We start from the raw sequence: 23,251 nt of genomic DNA on the forward strand, positions 1-23,251 counted from the left end.
AAGTAACGTAGCAACAGTTAAACACAAATAAATTAGCAGTATAAGAAATGAGAGGAGGAATATATGTTCGACAACTCAGGTTTTCTCCTTACCTTTTTCAGTATGCTCTGGTTCTTGTTGATTACTACTGCTAGAGCTGACGCTGGCATCAAAGCCTGTTGGAGAAATATTTCCTTCAGACTGAAGGTCCTGGAGCTCCCCCACAACGCTATCCACTTCAATTGTGCTATCACTTTCACTCTTGATGCTTCGTATCTCTTCTTGATTTGGTGCCAAGGTCTCTGAGACTGTTACACTGGACTGATGTCTACTAGAATCTGTTACAGTGACAGATGAAGGTGATTCAGGGGTTGTAGGAGGAGTATTTAGCACTGAATTACTCCCACTGCTTGGAAATTCAACTTTCTTGTCACTCATTTCCGTTGGTTTCTCCTCAACAGGTTTAACATCTATGCTGGCTAGTAAAGGCTGTTCTAGTTCAGAGCTGGGCAAAGAAACCTCTTCTGCAAGAGTCTGCAGCTGCTCCTCTACTGCAGGATCCTCAGAAGCATGTGGGGGTGAGGCTGCAGCCTCTGTGTCAGAGTCTGAAAAAAGTTCTTTCAATGTTTTCTTGGGCCACTGTCCCTGAATACTGGACCATACATCTTTTCTATCCTTAGCTCTGGTATTCTGAAGTCTTTCATCAGAGTTATTTAGAAGCTTTATTCTTTTTTCTGCCACTTCAGAAAACCCTGAGTAGAAACCACTTGTCCTTAAAGACTTCCTTTTCTCCTCTATCCCATTGTATTTCTTAGTTGGCGTTATTTTTAGTTTAGATTTGTCCTCCTCATCTTCATCTGAGGAACTGTTACTACTATGTTCTAAGCTATGGGAGTCTTTGCTCTTGGACTTTTCATCCTTTCTATTAGGTGACCCAGTCTTTACACATTCCTCGGTGATGCAATACCTTCGCTTACCACGTTTTACCTGTGACTTTGTTGTTTTATCTACTACCTCCTTTTTGACCTCCTTTCTCTTCTTTGTAGCTTCATCCTCTCCTTCATAGTCCGTATCATCAGCTAATTCTTCCAGCTCTTTCCGCAATCTTTCTGGTGATTTGGATACTGATTTAGGTGGTGCTACGTCTGCAAGGGCTTTTCCCTCTTCTTGGGGAGATGAGCTGCTCTCCTCTTCTTTTGGACAGAGTTCATTTTTGTCTTGGCTCACAGTCTCATCTGGAGATTCCTCCTTGCCATCATTATGTACATTCTGGGCACTTTGGTCATCTTCCTGATCACTATCATCAGCAGAACTTTCTGAAGCTATTAAAAAAAATATATCTGTTACAAGTAATACTAAAAAAACAACTAATAAACAAACATATTATAGATAAACAGATAGCAATACACACTAAAGCTAGTACTATTAAAATCCTTTGTTTTCATGTACCCAGTAGGAAAAAAACCAACAGATTTTTAAAAACTTCATTTTATTAGGAAGTGTAATAGCTAGATAAGCAGCAATGCTTGTCAGTTTGCAAATCCCATATAATAAAACATCTCCACGGAATTCCTCTAAGGTATTTGCATACTTTTTTGAAGAACCAGAGAAAGCATGAAGTGACAGATTCCAGTCTAAATAAAACTCTGTTTTATTAATCCACACATATATGAATCTTCTATATAACACAAATGGACATGACAGCCCAAAAGAATGTTTAATATTAGACTTTAAATGCACTAAATCTTTAATATTAACTAACAGTTACAATTTACAAATGCTATTTGCCCTACTTCCAAAGCTAAAAAATATAGATGTATAGAGAAGAAAAGACTACAACATTTTTCTAATTGCATATGACTTGTAAATTCCAGCTAGGTTTATCATCTCTAACTGTTAATGATTTATGCTATTATTATTACTTGAGGAACACTACCATCTGAAGCTCACTTCTAAAAACCTTAATATGTCTGAAATCTGGGTTTGCAGTCTCACGCATTCTATGTCCACACCTTACAAAATAAAGCTCACTTTTTACTAATATACTTGACCTGTAGCTAGCATCATCTAAATTAAAAATTGTACCAAGTTTTATGTTCAAAACAGAGGGCAAAATCATAGCCCCATTGAAGTCAATGACTTCAATGGGACTAGGCTTTCATCCCTATTGCTAGTTTTCAGGGCAACACATATTCACTTTTGGCTGAAAACATTCATATCACAACCCAGTTTAAAAAAAAATGTTTAGTTTGATTCAGTCACCTACAAGGTCCAACAACACAAAGAGCTGAGGGTGTTTTTGTTTGTTTTTAGACTTTATTATTTTGTGCTATTTTGCAACTTTTTTTTTTTTAATTTTAAACTGGGCAAAATATTGCTCCAAAATGAGGGCTTGAAACTTTTGCTCATGTTGGAGAGGATAGAGGTTCAAAGCTTTGAAGACTATTTATTAATAAATATTTCACAAAAATTTTCAAGCACAGCCATTAGTTTACATTTTGAAGACTATCTTCACAATGAGGCTGGAAGCTTGTGGTGTGTGTTTTTGGAAGGGTTTTTTAGGTGACTCAGGATACAGACTTGACTCTTTTTTTTTTTTTTAAAGTGACTAAGGCTAAAAATAGCAGTGTAGATGTTCCTGCTTGGACTGGAGCCTGGACTCAAACCTGGCGAGGGGAAAAAAATCTCAGAGCCCAGGCTCTGGCCTGAGCCCACTGCCCAAACATCTATATTGCTATTTAAAGCCCCGGAGTACGAGTCCAAGTAATTTCACTGGGCTATGAGACTCACTGCTGCAGGGCTTTTATTGAAGTGTAGAAGTACCCTAACAAATCAGTTGGCCGTGAGGCAGATGTACATGTCCTAGTGCGCCTTTTAGCATCCTAGGACCCTTTACAAATGGGAGCTGTAGTCTCCAGGCACATGGCTAGGTGCAAGCATGTGACCTACAGGAAACCAGGTATATAGCTTCCTGTCTGTTAGGTGGGGACAGCAGACTAGAGAAACTCAGTGTCAGGGAAGTCCTAGTGTGGGTGTCTCCACAGTAGCTGGGAAAGAGAAGGCTTTGAGAAAAGATGTCTCCACCCACTTCTCCCCTGCAGGAAGATCTCAGTTACCAAGTGTTTTGTATTGTTTTGAAAAGTTTTGCATCTTTTGTTTATCAGAGAACCTGCTCAGATGAAAGGGATGGGAAACTGAACATGAGGGGTTTGGGCTTTGTTTGGACTGCCTGGCTGGTGAATCTGCCCACTAGCCTACAGCGAACTACAAATATGTGTATTTTTCTTCTTTATGATGGAGGTGTGAAAGGTTTGTGGATTTTGTTTATCTTTCAAAGTTGTTTTTTCTCTGCTTGTCACACTTCCATTCTTTTTTCGGCAAGAAGCCTTCTTGGATGACTGCAAAATGTATATTGGGAACTTTCTCAGATTTTAAATGAAGGGTTAAGATATTGAATTCTAAAAGAACTTTTCTCCCAGTACTTTAGTTAAATAGGTATTAAAACATTGTTTTAGACTGTATAACTAAAAAACACTCTTTCCCTCAATTAATCAGATTTCACTTTTAGTAATTGTGCTGTCATAATCCTGCTAGTTCTCCACAGAGTCTTTCAATGTAGACAGGACCTGAATTTCTAATCTAAAGCTCCAGCAGAAAAAAATCTCCACACCTCTTTCAGGTCTTTTTTATCCATCATAAATAATAGCAGTAATCCACTTTTCCTTTCTATGTCACCTTTAAATGAAAGCTTAGATTAATATTGTCATCTGAAAGAGTCAACCATCCAAGTTCATAAACTCTACAGGAACCTGACCGTTTTGAAAAGCTTGAAGTGAACAGCTCCAAAACTTTATAAAACCACCCAAATATCCTAAAAATACTTAAGGCACTAATTACCAAGGAAAACGGAATGAAACAAACATGGAGTTTCTAGGCTATGATGTTTTTGCAACTCGGGGGTGGATCCTCAGCTGGTGTAAATCGGTATAGTTATATCAACTGCAATGGAGCTATGCAGATTTACAACCACATGAAAATCTGATACACTATTTTTAAAGATTTTCAAAAAAGTTAAGAGATTTCACATGAAAGCATCTATTTTGAGAAAGTACTTGTGTACATGTCAAATTGGCTTTTAAAAGGCAATTATAACTAACTGCGGAGTCACTAATGATGTCACTATCACGGCTCCTAAATAGTTTTTTATACTGGTAGAATTAGTTTCCTGTATAATTTTATAATTTTTCATTTTGTTATTTCTAAAAAGAACAGCCAAGGATACTTTGTCAAACACAAAAAGGGGAAAATACAGCAGAAAAACTTTTCAAAGTATTATTTTACAAGTGAAATTATTTTTAAGATTACAGAAATCATCTGAATCCAGAATATCTATTCAGAAAGTTTGTGTATGTTTTTAGCACTTTAGACAAAAATGTGCTATTTATGTGCAAAATATATATAAAACAATTTATAAATAAAAAAATGCACAGAGACAGACAGACTCTGAATTTATAATAATAATCTCCTAATGCTCTGAAGGAAACTTCCTCTTCCACAAGTTTCAATGTACAGTTATGGCTATGTTTTAGACACGGGTATATTAAGTAAAAGTCATGGACTGGTCACAGGCAGTAAACAAAAATTCACGGCCCGTGACCTGTCCATGACTTGTACTATATACCCCTAACTAAAATGTGCGTGCTCTGGAGGGTAGGGGGCAGCCCAGGGGATCAGCTGCTGCGGGGGGAGGGCGGTGGCCCATGGCCCCTGCTGGTGCTGGGAGGAGGGCACAGCCAGGGGGGCTCTGCATGCTGCCCCTTCCCCAAGTGATTGGGAACAACAGCCAATGGGAGCTGCGGAGGCATCACCTGTGGACACAGGCAGCGCGCGGAGCCACCTGGCCGCACCTCTGCCTGGGAGCCGGACAGCTCCCTCGTCCCCCCAAGATAAGCACTGCCCAGAGCCCTCTCCCCATCCTGCACCTCAACCCCCTGCCTCTGCCCTGAGCCCCCTCCCAAACCCAAACTCCTGCTGCTGCTGGGGGGGAGGGGTACAGTGGCCTGAGACTGCCCCAGCAGTGGCCGGTGTGGCTGGCCTGGGGGCCACCCGAGCTGCTCATGTGGCCACTGGGCCAGCTGTTGCAGAACTCCCAGAAAGTCATGGAATCCGTGACCTCCATGACAAACTCGCAGCCTTATTTATAGTTTGCTTCAATTGCTCTGTACTGTCACTTTAAGATACTGGTAAAATGATTACATACTGAATTAGAAAGTCCATGTACAATACCTTGTAGCCCATTAAGGATAGAAGTAATTTCTATGGATTTAACTGGAGCTTGTTCAGAGTTTTTGGCTTCAGTGCTGTCAAGTTTGGACTCAGTCTCTGGTGATGTGCTCGTGTGAAAGGGTGGTTTTGACAAGCGTCGCAATTTACAATTTTTAGGAGAATACTTCTCATCCTTCTCTTTGTCAGTTTTATTCTAGGTTAAGGAAAAAACCATTTTAAAAACTCTTCTAATGCTAACATATAATTTAAGGTGAATTACAATTAGCAATGCAGACAGTGATTTTGAACACAAAACCTAAGAATAAGTTTTTCTTTGTTCCTTTACAAGGATATGCAAGCACTGTATTTTGTCTTATGCACAAGTATTAACACCAAAAATGTGAATTCCTTAACACTTATATCTGATGAGGAATATTCTCAGCATTTAAGGGCTAAACCGTTCTTCCACTATGCTAGACCTTGCAGTAAGGGATATTGCAGAGAGAAGGCATGACTGTTGTGACAGCCTGGATTGAATGGCAAACCCTTGTGCTGTGCTAATGAGGAAGGAGGAGAGGCTATAGGCAAGTCTGGCTCTATCAGAAGCACTGGATTCTAGTAGTCCTTGTGTTCAGAGTGCAGGGATGGCCATGGAGCCTGTTGGTGTGGGGGAAAAGGCTGTTCACACCCTTCTGCCCCGCACAAGGAATTGACCAGGATCTGGCCCAAAATATCTGTGGTTTTTTTTTTAAATCTACCACAGTTGACAAGAAGTTAAAAGCAAGATACAAGCCACATTTATGTAGATTCGACACAGGTTTGTGCTTCAAAGCCAGCAGGGTAGCTAGCAAATTTTATTTCCTGGTGCTGTGCTGCCATCGCTGATGAGGGAATGGCTCTGTTTCCTGTTGGTGCACCAGATGAACTGGGAGTGCGGGGGGAAGAGGAGGAAGAAAAAGCTATCTTTCGAAAGGGAAGGACAAAAATCATGCTTAAAAAAGTGTATGCTTCTAAGAGGCTAACAGAAACTAATTTTAAATTTATCATGAATTTCCAAGTCCATTTAAAGGCTATAATTATAAAATCAGTCTATATGAAAGTAAATTAAGCAGCAAAATGATCTAATAGAAAAAAATCTACCTTTATTTTCTTCCGATGCTTTATTTTTGGCACATTTTTATCAGCTGGTCTCACTATCTTGTCTGCTTTTATCCATTCATCATATCTAAATGTGAAAGCAAGCATTTCAAAAAAATATATATAAACAGAATTTAAGCAAACATTCAAAATTTCATAAGACACATTCTACAGGGGAAAGAAAAAGTAGTAAAACACGTAATGGAAACCATATGCAGACAGACTCTGTACTTAAGAGTGAAAAGTAATGAATATATTTCTACCGTATCTTCTAGTTAAAAAAAGAACTAGATAAGTTCATGGAGGATAGGTCCATCAATGGCTGTTAGCCAGGATGGGCAGGGATGGTATCCCTAGCCTCAGAGCCGGCGCAACCCATTAGGTGACCTAGGCGGTCGCCTAGGGTGCTACAATTTGGGGGGCGGCGACTGCGGCGGTATTTCGGCGGCGGGACCTTCCGCTACCTCTGTGGGGGGTGGCATTTCGGGGCGGGACCTTCCGCTGCCTTGAGTGGCAGAAAAGCTGGCGGTGCTCCTGCCTAGCCTCTGTTTGCCAGAAACTGTGAATGGGTGACAGGGAATGGAACACTTGATGATTACCTGTTCTGTTCATTCCCTCTGGGGCTCCTGGCATTGGCCACTGTCGGAAGACAGGATACTGGGCTAGATGGACCTTTGGGCTGACCCAGTATGGGTGTTCTTATATTCTTAGGTATTGTAAAGTATTGCAAAATCTCAAATCTTTACTTTCTTAGCATATAGGGCAAAATTCTCTCATACTGGGATGGTAGTATTCAAAGTTAATATTCTGCTCTCCTTTTGTGCATATAATTTATATGAAATAATAATGGGATATCCATGCCCATAGGGAAAGCAGAATACTTGAGTCATATACTGCTGTACAGATATGCAAGGTAAATTTTCCCAATATAGTATATCATCTTATTAATTAAAAACAAATTCTTATAGTAATAGAAAACCTGATTGCTTGGTAAAAAAAAAAAAAAAGAAAAACTCCTTGTAGCTGATTCTGTATCCTCTATAAAGCTCCCCTTGAGATCTAGAAGGATTTTTGCATTAGGAACTTTTTATTTGATATCAGAAGGTACTATCAGTTAGATGCTCTATAAATAGTAATAACGTATGTACATCAACTGCCTCATGTGTCCCACCTCCTGAAACTGTACACGTGAAGTACAAAATCCAAGACTGCTGAACATATATATTCTCATTAAGAACATTCATGATAGAAATGTGCTCAGACTAGAAAGCTAACAACAATTAAAAAAAATCAAAACGCACTATGTAAAGTTAAGAATAAAAAAAATGAGTTTATTATGAACACAATACCTTGGCCTGCCTACACTGTGAATTCAAAAAGTGTCTGAATAAGAAATGTGTTAATTAAAAACAAATAAGTGTGTGTGTGTGTGCATAAATGGAGTTCATTGGTAGTCATGAAAATGTGTATGCAGTATCATGAAAATACAGTATGCAACTAGCACAACAGTGCAGAGCTAGATCTCATGCTAGGCTTTCTCACACAGATCTGACATTACACCTCTATTTTGACTTGTAGAGCCTCTGCTATTACAGTCCCAGGCCACATCTTAGCAACCATTGACAAATGTGCCTAACTCTGGTAACTTTTGTGATACTGACCAATGTAGGGATTGAAGAAACCACCAAACTCATTTTCATTTATGACCTAAATCAAGATTTGAACAGAGGAGTCCAGAAGATAAATTTAGTGCTTTATCTATTCACATCCCCCACACTCATAAAACAAAAAATGACATCCAGAAACATAATAATGATATGAAAGGAGGGAGGTTTTCATATTGGAACACAAATATGTTCAATATTATTTTTCTATAGAGTATCATATGGATCTTTCTCTTTATTAAATGCTGACAAATTTTCATAGTCTTTTTCCCTAGAAAATCTTAATGTACTGAGAGAGACCACACTGTCAGGGACATGATTTTGATTAAATTAATTGTAATGACCAGGTTAGACATAGGTAGAGAGATCCAGATTTCTTTCTTTCTCTAGATCTTTAGGTGACAGGTAAACCTGCCAATAGCAAATTCATAACTGCTGTGGTTTAAAGTAAGGTTTCTTTAGATCAAGCTCATGTTAACATGATGGAATCACACCAAACAGAATTCTGAATGGACCATGCACTCCAGAGCTAAGGGATTTTTTTAGATCTAAATTTATGAGAGAAAGCAGCACTAGGATTGAACATGTTCACAGAGAAAATTGAGTACTTTACAAATTTCATTTCAATTTTGATTACATCACTATACCACTTGCAGCCTTATTCACCAATTCTACATGCTACCCCAACAAAAATAATTTTCCACATAAAGAAACTAACTTTAAACACTGCATGTGTCTCCAGTGACTTAAAACACTCAATGTTAGGTTAGACTTAGATTGATATTCAAAGGTTAGTATGTCATCACTGGCAGATGAATGACACTGGAATGCTGCCATACCAGTTGGTGTAATTTAAATTCAATATTCTGGTAGGAAATACCTATTGCTACATTAGACTGAAATGTTCAAAATGTCTCCTAGAGGATTTGGTCATACAGTTCTCAATTTTAAATGGGAACTGGATGTCCAAATCCCCAAAGTGGCTTTTCAATGGAAAATGCTACTGTGTGCATTATCTATACCAACACACACATTTCAAATTTAAGAAGCATAAACCTTTAAAGCACTGAGAGGATATGATCCTTAGGGACAAGTACAAAAGGACATTCAGGAATTTATAGATTTTGCAGGGTCTTATATTTTGCCCTATAGGGTTGCAACATTTTTAAAGTCACACAACTGAACCATCTCTACTTCATAAATGGGGCTTCAAATGATTTGCTCACTCAAGAAACTAACTTTAAACACTTTAAACAAGAGTTGAGAATGTGAAAAGAAGTTCTTCAGTTCTAGGTTAAAAGAAACATGCACTTTTAATAAGAGAAAAACCTGGGTTACTATGCTGCGAGTGGAATTCTCCAAGTGGACCCTCATCTTCAGTGATCCATGGTATTTAGAGATTTATGTGTACAGCACATAATTCCCCATAGACACTGGCATTAGAAAATATTCAAGTCATTAACATGAATTGTTTTCTATTGACCCGCTTTATCCACATGTCTGTATAATGCAGGTCCTCCCCTCACTTGGCGTGTGATCCGAGAATAGTAGGCATTTGAAAATAGATAGATGCATCCAAAGGAGAATACCAGTTATTGGTAAATAAAACCTACTTATTCCAGTTTGGGATTCTGTCCACAAAATAGCATCCTTTGGAGAACTGTGAATTAGTGACTTCTCAGGGATGGGTGGAGATGGTGAGGAGTGGAGAAAGGTCAATGTTAGTCTTGCAGTTCTACAAAATCTAACACCTCACATACAGAGAGTTAGAAAAAAAATACCTCAGAAGCCATCAGGGCTCTGACTGAATGAATGGATCCTAAATACTTACCAGAATGGGCAATTGACTGTATATGGTACAAGTATTTGTATGAGTACGAAAGAATAGCACAAGCATGTAGGAACAAAGTTAGAAAGACTAAGGCACAAAATGAGTTATACCCAACAAAGGACATAAAAGGCAATAAGAAAATAAATATAAATAAAAATAAATAAAGAAGAGGTACTATAAATATATTAGGAGCAAGAGAAAGACCAGAAGGAAAGGAGAGCTATTTATGGATGACATCAAGAGGGCTGAGGTGTTTAATGCCTATTTTGCTTCAGTCTTCACTAAAAAGGTAAAATGTGACCAGATAACATAATTAATATTAACAACAAGAGGGAAGGAACACAATCCAAAATAGGGAAAGAACAAGTTAAAGAATATTTAGATAAGTTGGATGTATTCAAGTTGTCAGGGCCTTGTGAAATTCACCCTAGGATACTTAAGGAACTAGCTGAAGCAATCTCAGAACCGTTAGCGATTATCTTTGAGAACTCATGAAGGATGGGTGATGTCACAGAGGACTGGAGAAGAGTAAACACAGTACCTATCTTTTAAAAGGGGAACAAAAAGAACTTGGCGAACTATAGATCAGTCAGCCTAATTTTGATACCCAGAAAGATACTGGAACAAATTAACAATCAATTTGTAATCACCTAAGGGAAAAGAGGGTGGTCAGATAGCCAACATGGATTTGCCAAGAATAAATCATGCCAAAACAAACTATCTTCCATCTTTGACAGGATTACTGGCCTACTGGACCTAATATATCTTGATTTTATTAAGGCATTTGACATGACACAGACACGACATTCTCGTAAGTGAACTAGAGAAATGTGATCTAGATAAAACTACTATAAGGTGGGTGAAAACTGGTTGAAAGACTGGACTCAAAGAGAAGTTATCAATGGTTCATGGTCAAACTGGGGGGATGTTTATAGGGCAGGGGTAGGCAACCTATGGCATGTGTGCCGAAGGCGGCACACAAGCTGATTTTCAGTGGCACTCACACTGCCCGGGTCCTGGCAACCAGTCCGGGGGGCTCTGCATTTTAATTTAATTTTAAATGAAGCTTTTTAAATATTTTAAAAACCTTATTTACTTTACATACAACAATAGTTTAGTTATATATTATAGACTTATAGAAAGAGACCTTCTAAAAACGTTAACATGTATGACTGGCACGCAAAACCTTAAATTAGAGTGAATAAATGAAGACTCGGCACACCACTTCTGAAAGGTTGCCGACCCCTGTTATAGGGGGTCCTGCTGGGGTATGTCCTGGGTCTGGTACTATTTAGTATTTTCATTAATGACTTGGAGAATATGCTTATACAATTTATAGATGACACCAAGCAGGGAGGGGTTGAAAGCACTTTGGAGGAGAGGATTAGAATTCAAAATGACCTTGACAAATTGGAGAATTGCTCTGAAACCAACAAGATGAAATTCAATAAAGAGAAGTGCAAAGTACTACACTTAGGAAGGAAAAATCAATTGTACAAAAACAAAATGGGGAATAACTGTCTAGCCAGGCGGGGGACTGCTGCAAAGGATCTAGAGGTTATAGTGGATCACAAATTGATGAGTCAACAGTGTAATGCAGTTGTGAACAAGGCTAATATTCTAAGATGTATTAACAGGAGTACTGTTTGTAAGACACGTGAGGTAACTGTTTCTCTCTACTCAGCACAAACAAGGCCTCAGCTGTAGCACTGTGCCAATTTAAAGTGCCACACTTTAAGAAAACTGGAGGGAGTCTAGAGGGGAGCAAGAAAATTATAAAAGGTTTAGAAAACCTGAGCTATGAGGAAAGACTAAAAAAACTGGGCATGTTTAGTTTGAGAAAAGATTGGGGAGGGGGCTATATAACAATCTTCAAATATGTTAAGAGCTGTTACAAAGAGGGCAGTAATCAACTGTTTTCTGTGTCCACTGCAGGTAGGATAAAAACCAATAGTCTTAATCTGCAGCAAGGGAGGTTTAGATTAGATATTAGGAATAGCTTTCTAACTACAAGGATAGTTAAGTTCTGGAATAAGCTTCCAAGGAAGGTTGTGGAATCCCCATTACTGGAGGTTTTAAAAACCAGGTTACACAAACACCCATCAGGGATGGTTTAGATATTCTTGGTCCTGACTCAGCGCAGGGGGCTGGACTTGATCTCTTGAGGTCCCTTCCCGCCCTACATTTCTATGATTCTATTTGCAAAGTCTACTATCTGAAATCATATTGCTTGGAGACAGGTTCTCTTTTGGCTCTATGCCCAAAAGGAAGGAAAGATATCTTTATGAAATGACTCATTAAAAACAGAAAGGTATAAGGGCAAAAAAGGTAAAATTCATGTGAAATACTTTAGGGAGAAATCTATGACAAGGAAGAAGAATCCATTCATTTTTATCAAAATTAAGACTGGAGGACTAAACCATAAGGGATTGAAGCTTCTTTATCTTTCTGGTTAAAATGATTGCCTTCAGAAAGCTTGTTTTGAATAAAAAAAAAGGAAAGAAAAATGAACACTCACTCATAGGGTACGTCTTCACTTACCGGAGGGTCCGGCGGCAGGCAATCGATGTTCTGGGATCGATCCCGGAAGTGCTCGCCGTCGACGCCGGTACTCCAGCTCGCCGAGAGGAGTACGCGGCATCGACAGGGGAGCCTTCCTGCCGCGTCTGGACCCGCGGTAAGTTCGGACTAAGGTACTTCGAATTCAGCTACGTTATTAACGCTGAATTTGCGTACCTTAGTCCGAAGTGGGGGCTTAGTGGGGACCAGGCCATAGAAAATGATAAAGAATTCATATCCCTCTGGGGGGATCCTTGCTGGTCCCGTGGTACTCATCCACAATGAGTATGCTATTAAGATGGACCACAGGATACAGGACCAAATCCTTAGCTCAGTGGTTCCCAAACTGGGGTTCGTGAATCCCTGGGGGTTCGTGAAATGTTTGAGGGGGTTCTCGGGAAAAAAAAATCCCTAATGGTGGACAGAGCTGTCCCTAAGTACCCTGGACAGCACGGGGCCAGCAGCCCGAAGCCCCTGGACTTCCAAGAGCCAAGCAGATCAAAGCAAGCATATCTTTCACACTGAGGAGATTTAAACTTCAAGACTCCTTATAAGAAATTGAAAGGGAGGTGGATATTTTTTGCTGTTTTTAAAATTAAATAGGCAGCTTGTATTGTTTTTAAAATTATTATGAAGAACAAGTTTAAGCTTTGTTGTAACGTGCGTTGTTTGCCTGGACTGCTCAAGACCTGAATGCTTGTGTAGGAGGAACTCTTTGAGTTGGCTTTTTAAATATCTTCATGCTGTTTCACATCTGATATTCCTTGATGAAACATAGGAGCCTTGTCTTATAACAGGCTTATTCAAAGTGATACAAGCTACGAAAGTGAGATCTTGGAAGAGTGTTGCCATTTTCATAATGTACCATATATACTCGTTCATAAGCCAAATTTTTTTAGTAAAAAAGGGAAGCACCAGAGAAAGGGGTCGGCTTATGAACGGGTATAGAGAAGGAGAGGTGGGACACAGTCCCTCCCCCCAACAGAGGGAGTAAGGAGAGGCAGCACAGCCAGCAGAGCCAGAAGGGAAGAGGCGGAGCCAGAGTCTCTCCGCTTCTGGCCACGCTGCTCTCCCCTCAGCCTCCGAAGCAGCTGCAGCTCCGGGGCTGGCAGGCTGCAGCCGAGCCACTCGGCCCCACCCCCCAGAGCAGGCTGTGGCCGCGCTGCCCAGCCCGCCAGAGCACGCTTTAGCCGTGCTGTCCGGCCCAGCCTGCTGGACCATGCTGCGGCTGCGCTGCCTGATCTGGACGCTGGAGCAGGCTGGAGCCGCGTTGCCCAGCCTGCCGGAGCAGCTCCAGCCAGGCCAGAGACATCCTCCCCTGGCCCTCCCCAGATAAGGTGGGAAGGAATGGATGGGGAGAGTGTGGGGGTCCCGGGCTAGGGGTGGGATCATGTGGGGGGTGGTCACAGGGGTTACTCCCCTGACTCCCAGCTTCTCCCCCACAAAAAATTTCCCCACCAGTTGCTGTCCCGGCCTGTCAGGGTAAGCAGCTGGCGCGCCAGGACACTTTGTTTACCTAGGTTTACCTCCGTGCCTGCAGACGCTCGAGGTAAACAAACCATCTCGGCCCACCAGCGGCTTATCCTGATGACCCGGGAGCCAAAGTTTGCTGACCCCTGAATTATAGGGTCAGCTTATGAACAGGTTATTAAAATTTTCTATTTTTACTTATTCATCTTGGGGGGGGGGGTGTCGGCTTATAAACGAACCGACTTATGATCGAGTATATATGGTAATAAAAATACTGAAATGATAAATAATTAGTGTGTAATAAGCATGTCATAAAAACAAATTTTATATTTCCAAGATCACTTCTTTTATAATTTATACTCAGGTAAAGGAGAAAATCCCTGGAAATATTCATTTTTAGGAGGGGGTTCGCGAGACTTGACATTTTAGTGAAAGGGGTTCACGGGTTGTTAAAGTTTGGGAACCACTGCCTTAGGTGAATAAAGTCTATTTAGTCCAAGATGCTGTCTCCAACAACAGCCAGTACCTGGTGCTTTAGAGAAAGAAACTCTGCAGTAGGTAGATATGATGTAAGCTGGTCGCCAAGAAAGTTTCCTCTTAATTCCTGAGAGGAAGAGGGTTGCTTATGCCCTGAAGTTTAAGGGTTTATATCCCTTTCAAAGCTTTTTTTAAAAAAATATTTACTGTAACAATGCAGAGTATGCTATTCATATAGAAGTCTAATCCTTTTTAAAATCCTGCTAAGCTCTTGGCCTCAATGACATATTGTGGCAATGAGTTCCACAACCTATCTGTAAAAGTATTTCTTTTTGTTAAGAGTAACACTAAAGGTGAGGGAGCTGAAAACATTTCTGTATCTCTCTTGAATGATTTAATAAGTAACAATAAGGTGAACTTCTGGATTTTGTCCTTTGATATGGCTCTCTCTGCTTGCAAGGCTCTCAAGAGACAGGCTAGGGTCTGACAAGGCAGCATCAGTGGAAGATATTTTCTTTTCACCTTCTTAATAAAAGCCCTGAAAGCATGGACAAAACTAACTCCCTGACCATCATCAATGCATAGTCAAGAATTGAAAGGACAGATGCTGCAGCATATACCATCGTAGAGACAACCGCACACAGCTTTCTGCCAAAAAGGCACAAAACTTCTGCTATCCTAACAGAGAAAAGAACAAATTCAATTTTCATACTTCCTCTGTTTATTTCTTCAAAACGCATAGAAAAAAATTAAGTGGTTTTGCACATTTAGCAACCCTTTTTCCATTTGAGACTTTTCTCTTTACTCTTGAATTCTGCACACTATTGAACAACCAGCTACATTTTGAGAAGAATGTATTTATGACAAAGTGTGCCGACATCCAGTGGACTTATGTGTTCAAACCACAAAAAACATACCCAATGCTGGCTATTAGTTATTATTATTAATAATTATTGATATTACCATAATGCTAGCCCATAGCACTATGCCTACATGCCAAGCTGAAATACATGGTACTCCTACTCACAGCTCTTCTTGAGCCATATGCCCCTCCTGCCAGTCAGTCACATGTACATAGGATTTCTCTTTGCACCCCAAGAAAGGGCTCTGTGTATGTGTGCTGTCCTTCTGCTGTGATGGGGTAGCGAAATGTCAGTGAGGCCTCCACACAAACACAGAGCCCTCTGCTGGGATGGTGTGTCCCCTCCACAGTGCTCCATGGTGCAAAGGGTTGGGAACTTCTAGGGAACCCTACTCCTAAAAGGAGTGATTATCCTGTGAGATTTCCATAGCAGAAAGAGCAGCAGCTGGGCTCCCCTTCCACCCAAGCAGCACTGGTGGCAGTACCGGAGCAGTCTCTGCAGACTTAGGAAGACATAACTGCATTGGTTTACACTCAGTTTGTGTTTGGAAGATTATCTTCACAACCATAAGGATTAGAATTTTTTTTTTTTTTATGAAAGCTAAAATTCTGCAGAAACTAATGGCACTCACCCAACAGAGTCCTACTTCAGATGGGGAAGTGGATTTTTCAAACCCTGGATGAGTCCACATAAAACGAATAAAATAAAACACTCCTCAATATCAGTTTAGTCAATGCCAATGACTGTCAGGCATGCGGAGTTTTACTTAGAGAGCAACCCTCATATTGAGGGTGCTTTAAAGCTGGTTTCCAAATGGCCTGGACCATTAGGTAAAGCCTCCTATATTACTTAACCAGGTTCTGATGGTCTCAAGTGATGCCCTCAAGCAGGTTTCACTCTGAATATTCATAACTTTTCTCTATTACATACACTATTCAGGGGCTCCTCAAACCTGGGGTACCTCAAGCCTCTTTTGCTTCAACATCTAACTGTGAAGCACAAAAAACTTAAAACAGTCAATTAAGTAAGTAACTAATATTTCCCCCAACCAAATTTCCAAAAGAAAAAGGGATATGGTATAATTTCAGAATAGCTGTAACATCCAAGAATGATGCATTTTGGGGTGTCAGAGCATCTGGCAACCAGCCTGTTAGAGTTTAAATGACCTACAAAGATTGTTAATTTAGAATTTGTGCTGAATATGCTCCTCTGCGCCATGCTATTTGGGGCATTCTGCACATATTGCAGGGTTAATTCATATTTCAAAACCCTCTGTAATTCACCTTTCAATGTATTTTATTTTATCTGCATAGTGTTGTCAGCTGAAAACTGCAAATACCACAATTAGAGGGACTTGTACTGCACGTTCCAAGGAAGTTTTAGATCCATAGAAATTGTGCAAAATTCAGCAAGTGACCCTTCAAACCACAAAGGGGATCCCCAACACTTCTAAGCATCTGACTATAACAACTTTATAGAACTATATATCAGCAATTCCAGAATGCAAAATCTCACGAGAAATGTCTTTTGCAACTGAGAATTTTTCACTTTTTCCTCAGACGAACATGGTAGCAGGATTGCAATTTTATGATTGAGAACATCTCATTCCCATTGATTCCACTAGGTTAGTTCCATCTCCCCTTTCAATCTTCAAACTGAATACAGAGTAATCTTCTTCTCTAGGACTGTTACTTCCCAAAAGATACATTCCCCCAGGTTTCAGGAGAATGGTTAAATATACTAGTCCCCACCTCAAATAGATGTCATCAGAATCTAGTTCTAAGCATAAAAAACTAGTAATGTTTTGAGTCTGTTGGGATTATCTTTAGCTATCTGGTCTAACACCAGTGTCATCACTAGTGTAAAGTAAACCAAAGTTTCCTATTCAGGGGCAAAAAGGATATTAAGATTGTTCTCTATCTCGAGCTTTCTGGTTAATATTAAAAAATATGGGGTATGTAAACAATTTTCTTTCTAATAAGAGAGAACATGCATCTAGTACTAGTACCAGTACCATTACCTCTTTCTTCCATTAAAGAGAGTCTTATTCCTGTTCTAAGAGACCCAACTTAGATTCCCTTATCGGCAGTACCCACTTCCTTCATCCATACAAGTAGTAATGGTGATCTCCTTCCCCACAAGATAAAGTGCAGCTAGAAAATTACTCAGTTTCAAGGCTTCCCTAATTAATACAAGAAAGTTGACAATGTCCTACTATGCTTAGTATCACTAAATGGGTCTTCAAAAAAGTGTAGTGAAGCATAAATATTCTGAATATCTGAACAGTTAATATTACTTTCATCCCCGATATACTGATATAAGGCATGAACTGAGGGAGGGATAATATCCTCTTGGAATGAGAACTTCTAAGTAAATGCAATCAGAGTTGAAGAATTCTTGATTAGACTGTTTTTGGTTTGAGGAATACATAGTACATGATATAGTGTTTAGAATGGAGAAAAAAACAATTTTAAACTTAAAGAAAAAAGAACAGAGATAAAAAGACCATGGATTCTAAACCACCTGAGACAATTATTACATGAACTAAGGTTTTTAAATCACTTGTTCTACTTAAAAATTGAATAAAATCCAAGACTTAACAGAAAAAGAATACACACACACACACACACACACACACACCCCCTAAGATGAACCTTCCTGGAGCAATAGAATACCAAGAAACACCAAGGAAAAACAAATATTTTCAAGTCTGGAATTGATTCAAAGATAGTTGTCAAGCTGAATATGTGACAGACCACATATCTTGACACCACAAAAATTCCAAGATGTTACCTTAAGTGGGGGCATGTCACTGTTGTGACAAATGCTGTTTGTAGACCTGGAGAGCAGTAGACTCACCTGCCCTGATAGTGATGGACTGACTAATCCAACATTTCCCGCTATCTTATTTGAATTAAACTAACTAGCCTGTGTGATGGTCTTTATAAATTCCAGTAGCTAAATAGCAATTGTATGGAGTTAAGAAAATTTCTGAAGGCCCAAACGATTAAACACTTTTTGGTGAAATATATTCTCTCAACCCTCCAAAAAGACTGTCCTTGATCATCAGCATTTTAGAAAGGAACATACATGCAGTTCAGCTGGCAGAAAAGATCAAACAGCAGCAAGTGAAGACTTCAAAACGTCGAAAATAACTGTTGTACCTTGGTGGAGGTGGGGGTCAATGGTTAACTGAAGGTGCCCTTAATATCTAATACATCCTAGCTATAGGAAGGATCCCTTTGATATCAATCTATGCATTTGTTTAAAATTCAGAGTTCATAGCGCACAAACACACAATCTTGACTTCTCCTTTAACAATGAAGCTGCTGAGGTCTCAAGAGGAAGGCTGGATTTCAACTTCTGATTTTTTCCAGATTTAAGAAGTAGTGCTGCTTGAGTAAACCCCTCCGATTCTTTCACCCGGTAGCATGTTTGATAACATTTACTTTGAAGAGACAGAGAATTTATTCGTAAAGCTCTTCCTAAGATTCTCCTTTGAATTAAAAAACAATGAAGACATCTCAAAAGGACTTTTAAAATGCGAATCCCTTTTGAAGTCTATGCAGCAACTGTCAAAGGCCCAGGGTGCAAATTTCATCAGTCTGGATACTAAGGCAAGTCCTTCGTGGCAATGACTGAAATACTAGTAGTGTTCCAAATCCTATCTAAACCCCAAACTGACCTCTGTTTCCCCCAGTATATTGACATTTAAGGAATGGATCCTATAGCCTTGTTTCTCTGACATGCCTACTTGATGTTTACTGAAGACTCTTTTTTATGTAAAAGAAAATTAGGCCATTCCAGTACGGTGTACAAGCTACAAATACTGCAAAAGACTGAAGTCAGAGGCCTCAATAATGAACGGCAATTCCCCAGATCAGTAGGTGCTTGGGTGATGCATTCAGTGAAATCAGATGCAAATGGTGGAATCAACGGAAGGAGAAAAGTGGCCTGCTTTTACAATTGTGACCCTTGCCAGCTGATCCGGCCAGCACTGTATAAGGTCCAAAGAAACCTCTGTTCTGTCCTCTTGGCCAGAGGTACTAAAGTAATGCAAGTCCAGATGATAGGTGAAGATGATAAAAGGTTCATAAGGGTTTTCATGAAGGAAGTTAGATTTGCCTCAAACCTCTTGCTTCTAAAGCCCTGCTAATCTCATACTGAGTAAAACAAAGTTTAAAAAGACAGCAGCCTGAGAACAGTTAGCAGAAAAGGATATGTTGAAATGGCAAAAAAGCAGAAGACCAGATAATTGGCTTAAAAGATTTCAAGAAGCTATAAGTTTTTTTGCCTTTTTCAAAGTATCTTGTATCTTATTCCCACTAAAGTTTCTACTACAGGATTTACTTAAAAAAATAAGTTAAGCCTCAACAGTTTTTCAATAATACTATATTAAGAACAAACTCCAGGTATGGTACCAATAAAATAAGAATGGCATAACAAGCCACCAGGCTAAGAAGAGTCTTGTTCAGAAGATTGGGGCAATTGGAAAAAATAGGTCTGAACAAGTGAAGTGTAATTATTTACTGCAATTTACTAATGTGCAATTAAGAATCCTGGGTGCACAGAGTGACTGATATGTCTAACCTGAAGCTGAAAGTGAAATATGGTTTCTCAAGTATGGATGTCCAGCAAAAAATACATCTTTTTTCCAAATGAAAACTGGCCTCCTATCTCTTTTTACTGGTAAATGCCACCAAACTGCTTTTGTACTCTGTGCTGCACTTTGAGAAGTGCATATACAGATTTAGTCAAGTGTATGATTACTCAAATGTGGTATGCAGTAAAACTGGCTGAACAGAGCCACAGAAGAAATTTATCAAAGAACTGGGCTAACTGCCATTTCCTTTGTTGTTTGGTGGTGTTTAAAAGAAAACTGAGACAGGAGTGAGGTTTTCCTTGAACAAGTCACCTTAAGAAGATTTTTCCTAAGCTCTAAGTCACGAAGTACTGTATTTATATATGTTAAAAATCTAAATAATTTAATACAGTACAATGATCTTCATAGAATACCAGTACTAAAAGTTAAGAGTACGGAATTCAATATTCAGTTAGTTTTTAAAATACACAAGTGTATTTTAGAAGTATTTTACGGAAGTAATCACTAGCTAAAACTTAAGTTACCTCACATTCCATCCACAGTAGTGCACCAAGTAAAGGACTTCTCCACCTTCGACATCAGAATCTTTAATACTAGCTTCATACATTTTTTGATTTTTCCCTCGTCCATACCGCACTTGGACTTTCATGCCTGGTGGATAGCATTCAAACTCTTCTTCCTCATTGTTGTCATTGTTGTCTTCCTCCTCCTCCTCCTCCTCTTCCTCCTCCTCCTCTGCTTCTTCTTCATCTTCATCTTCCTCCTTATTCGTGTCATCTCTTGAAAGGTTTAAAAAATTGTAGAGTTAATAAAAGATACTTCATAAGCTTTTCAGTTCCAAACCACATATACTGATAAATATTGCGGATGCATTAGAGGCTGGAAACAGCAGGCTCCATATATGTGAAATTGCCTCAGTGTTATATTAGTATTATCAACTAAAAAGAATAGAGCAAAGCACACATAGAATATAATGACACTAAGATGCTTTTACAGCAATGGAAGATTAAAAAATGACGGTTTAGAGAAAAAAAATCCATCAACATCTGAGAGAAGTGAAGTAGTACTGTATGGTATAAAAACTGTTTAATGTTCTTAGCTTTTATTATTCAATTCTCAAATCCTTCATCTGGTCCCGTAGCTAAAATACCTATGTTTCCAACTCAAACCCATTCTTCTCAATATAGAGAAAACATTCCTAAGTTTCATTTTTCAAGATACAAGTTTTACAAGTGGTAACTTTCTAAGACTGGCTACCATATAAAGATCTGTGCTCTGTTACATCCATTGCCTCACAATGGCCATGTAAATGGGTCAATTCTCTTTTGAAAGGATTGCCATTAAAGCAAGTTTTGTGCAACAGATCCTAAATAGGAGGATTTAAAAAAAATATCCAATTTATGACCTTGTTATTCTTTGCTAAAGGTTTTCAAAAATAAAATAGCCAAGCATACACACACACACACATACACACACACACATATATGTTGAGACCCAAAAATTTCACATGAAGTCTCCATAATTTCAGGTGTGATTTTAGAAACATAGGGCCAAATTTTCAGAGGTATTGAGCACAGATAAATCCTGTTGATTTAAATCAGTGACAGCTATAGGGTATTCAGCACCTCTGAAAATCTGGTACTAAGTTTCTAGAGATGGGGGCCCAAAAGAAAGGCTATTTGGGCCTTAACCTCTAAACATTCTCTAAGGCACATTCTTACTGGATTTTGGGACTGTCCCTTATTCCTCCATATACAACCTATAATAGATCCATGCCACACATGGAGTTTTTAAAAATCATAGGTTCCTATCAGTTAAAACCTGAAAACCAGAACAAATATTCTTGTACAGTTTAAAAACTGTTTATGAAGAAATACAACTATCAGCCTTTGAGTCAACTTCTGTTTTTAATATACAGTACAAATAAAAAAGTCTATATTAATATTGATATGAGTCTATTTTTCCATACGACTGTACAGGCAAAAATATTAATTTAACACAGCCACTTTCTCTCTTGAAAGGGATCAAACAACATTTTACTGTTTTCTATCAAAGGCATTTGGCCAATATCAAATCACAATTCTTTAATTAGCTGCCATGTGATTTCTAAATAGTGGGCTAAATTCATCCCTAGCACAACTGCACTGATTTCAATGGACTTGCACTAGGAATAGATATGGCCCATTGCATGCATACATGCATATGCCATCAGAAAAAAATTAAAACTCCCAGAGTGTTTATGTACTATGTTATCAGTTAACCCAAAATACATCTATTAAATTCAATACACACCAAGGATAGAGAGGACTCTACTAAACAGACATTTCCATCCTTAAAAGTCTACAGAGTTTTGTATTAATGAATATCACATTAATTATACAACATACTTCAAATGGTCTATTTTGCTAATATAATTAAAACCACCAAAGTTATTAAACTGAAATATCAATAAACAGCTACTTTACAACTCTTTTCCTCTCCAATCTCTCCCAATATAGTCAAATACTTGACCCAAAAATTAACCAGAAAAATCCCACTAAATTCCCGGAGACCAGGATTTGGCCCATAGGCTGGAGAATTCCTTGACAATCATGACCTAGACCTGTCTGGTATTTAGCTTTCAATAAAGTGCTCTCAAAGTGCTCCAGTGCTGCTGTAATTTACAAATCCTAGCAAATTGCAGCTCATGGTTACTGTAATTTTAAGGACTTAAAAGAAAAAAGTTATGGAAACAAAAGTATCAGACAGGGTTTGAGTGTGAAGCCAAGATGTTGCAGAAGCAAGTCATGCCTGAGAGTTTTCAGTGCCATGGAGATTTTCTGGCAATTTTAATGAAATAAACTTTATTGGAGCGAAATTTTTCAAAACCTGATGGCAGAATCCTTAATGATTTCTGAAAGAGGAAAATCATGCCTGAAAAGGAGAAACAAGGACTCTTCCAAAGTCTGTCCAATTACGGTGCAGCCGACTGTGAAGCAACCCACAGGCCTGGACTAGTTTGGAGTCTCCTCTTATCACCCACCAGATATGGTGGCTTTCTTGGTGCATCAATGGATTTCATGCGAAAATAGACTCTACAACAGTCTACCGGGAGTTCTCTGGAGGGGATATTTGAAACCCTCATTGTAAAGCTGAGCAACTTGGATGGTCAAGTAGGTAAGGTGGAGAGCGGACTGTAACAGGTAGAGGGAAATGCCAGGAAGCATAAGGAAATGTCATCAGAGATGGTTGCAGTTAAGAGTGCAGTGAGAAGTGGCCTCGTTAGATCGGAGGTTGGAGAATCTAGAAAATCAAACAAAAGCCAAGAATATTCATATTTTGGGAATAGCAGAACTGCCAGATTATATCCCTGAATGAACTTTGTAAAAGGAAAAGCATGTTCCAGAAGTTGCAAGGAAAGAGT

General features: G+C 39.1%; 1 protein-coding gene across 11 annotated transcripts in view; it reads right to left on the bottom strand.

The window, feature by feature from the left end:
* ARID4B (AT-rich interaction domain 4B) overlaps positions 1 to 23,251 on the bottom strand; it is a 152,606-nt gene that overhangs the window by 14,959 nt on the left and 114,396 nt on the right. For 9 of the 11 annotated variants that reach the window (XR_010600177.1, XR_010600176.1, XM_005291197.5 and 6 more), the window contains 4 exons: positions 20,373 to 20,627; positions 6,385 to 6,469; positions 5,266 to 5,458; positions 93 to 1,301 (listed from right to left, as the gene is read on the bottom strand). Coding sequence is in view for 9 of the 11 variants with exons in the window: in XM_005291197.5 (XP_005291254.1) it covers positions 93 to 1,301; positions 5,266 to 5,458; positions 6,385 to 6,469; positions 20,373 to 20,627 (1,742 nt within the window). In the remaining 2 variants the exon portion in view is untranslated. The remainder of the gene's footprint in view (positions 1 to 92; positions 1,302 to 5,265; positions 5,459 to 6,384; positions 6,470 to 20,372; positions 20,628 to 23,251) is intronic. The other 2 variants (XM_005291198.5, XM_065590516.1) reach the window with 1 other exon arrangement.

The sequence above is a fragment of the Chrysemys picta genome, chromosome 3 (assembly GCF_011386835.1).
Source record: "Chrysemys picta bellii isolate R12L10 chromosome 3, ASM1138683v2, whole genome shotgun sequence".
NCBI lineage: Eukaryota > Metazoa > Chordata > Testudines > Emydidae > Chrysemys > Chrysemys picta.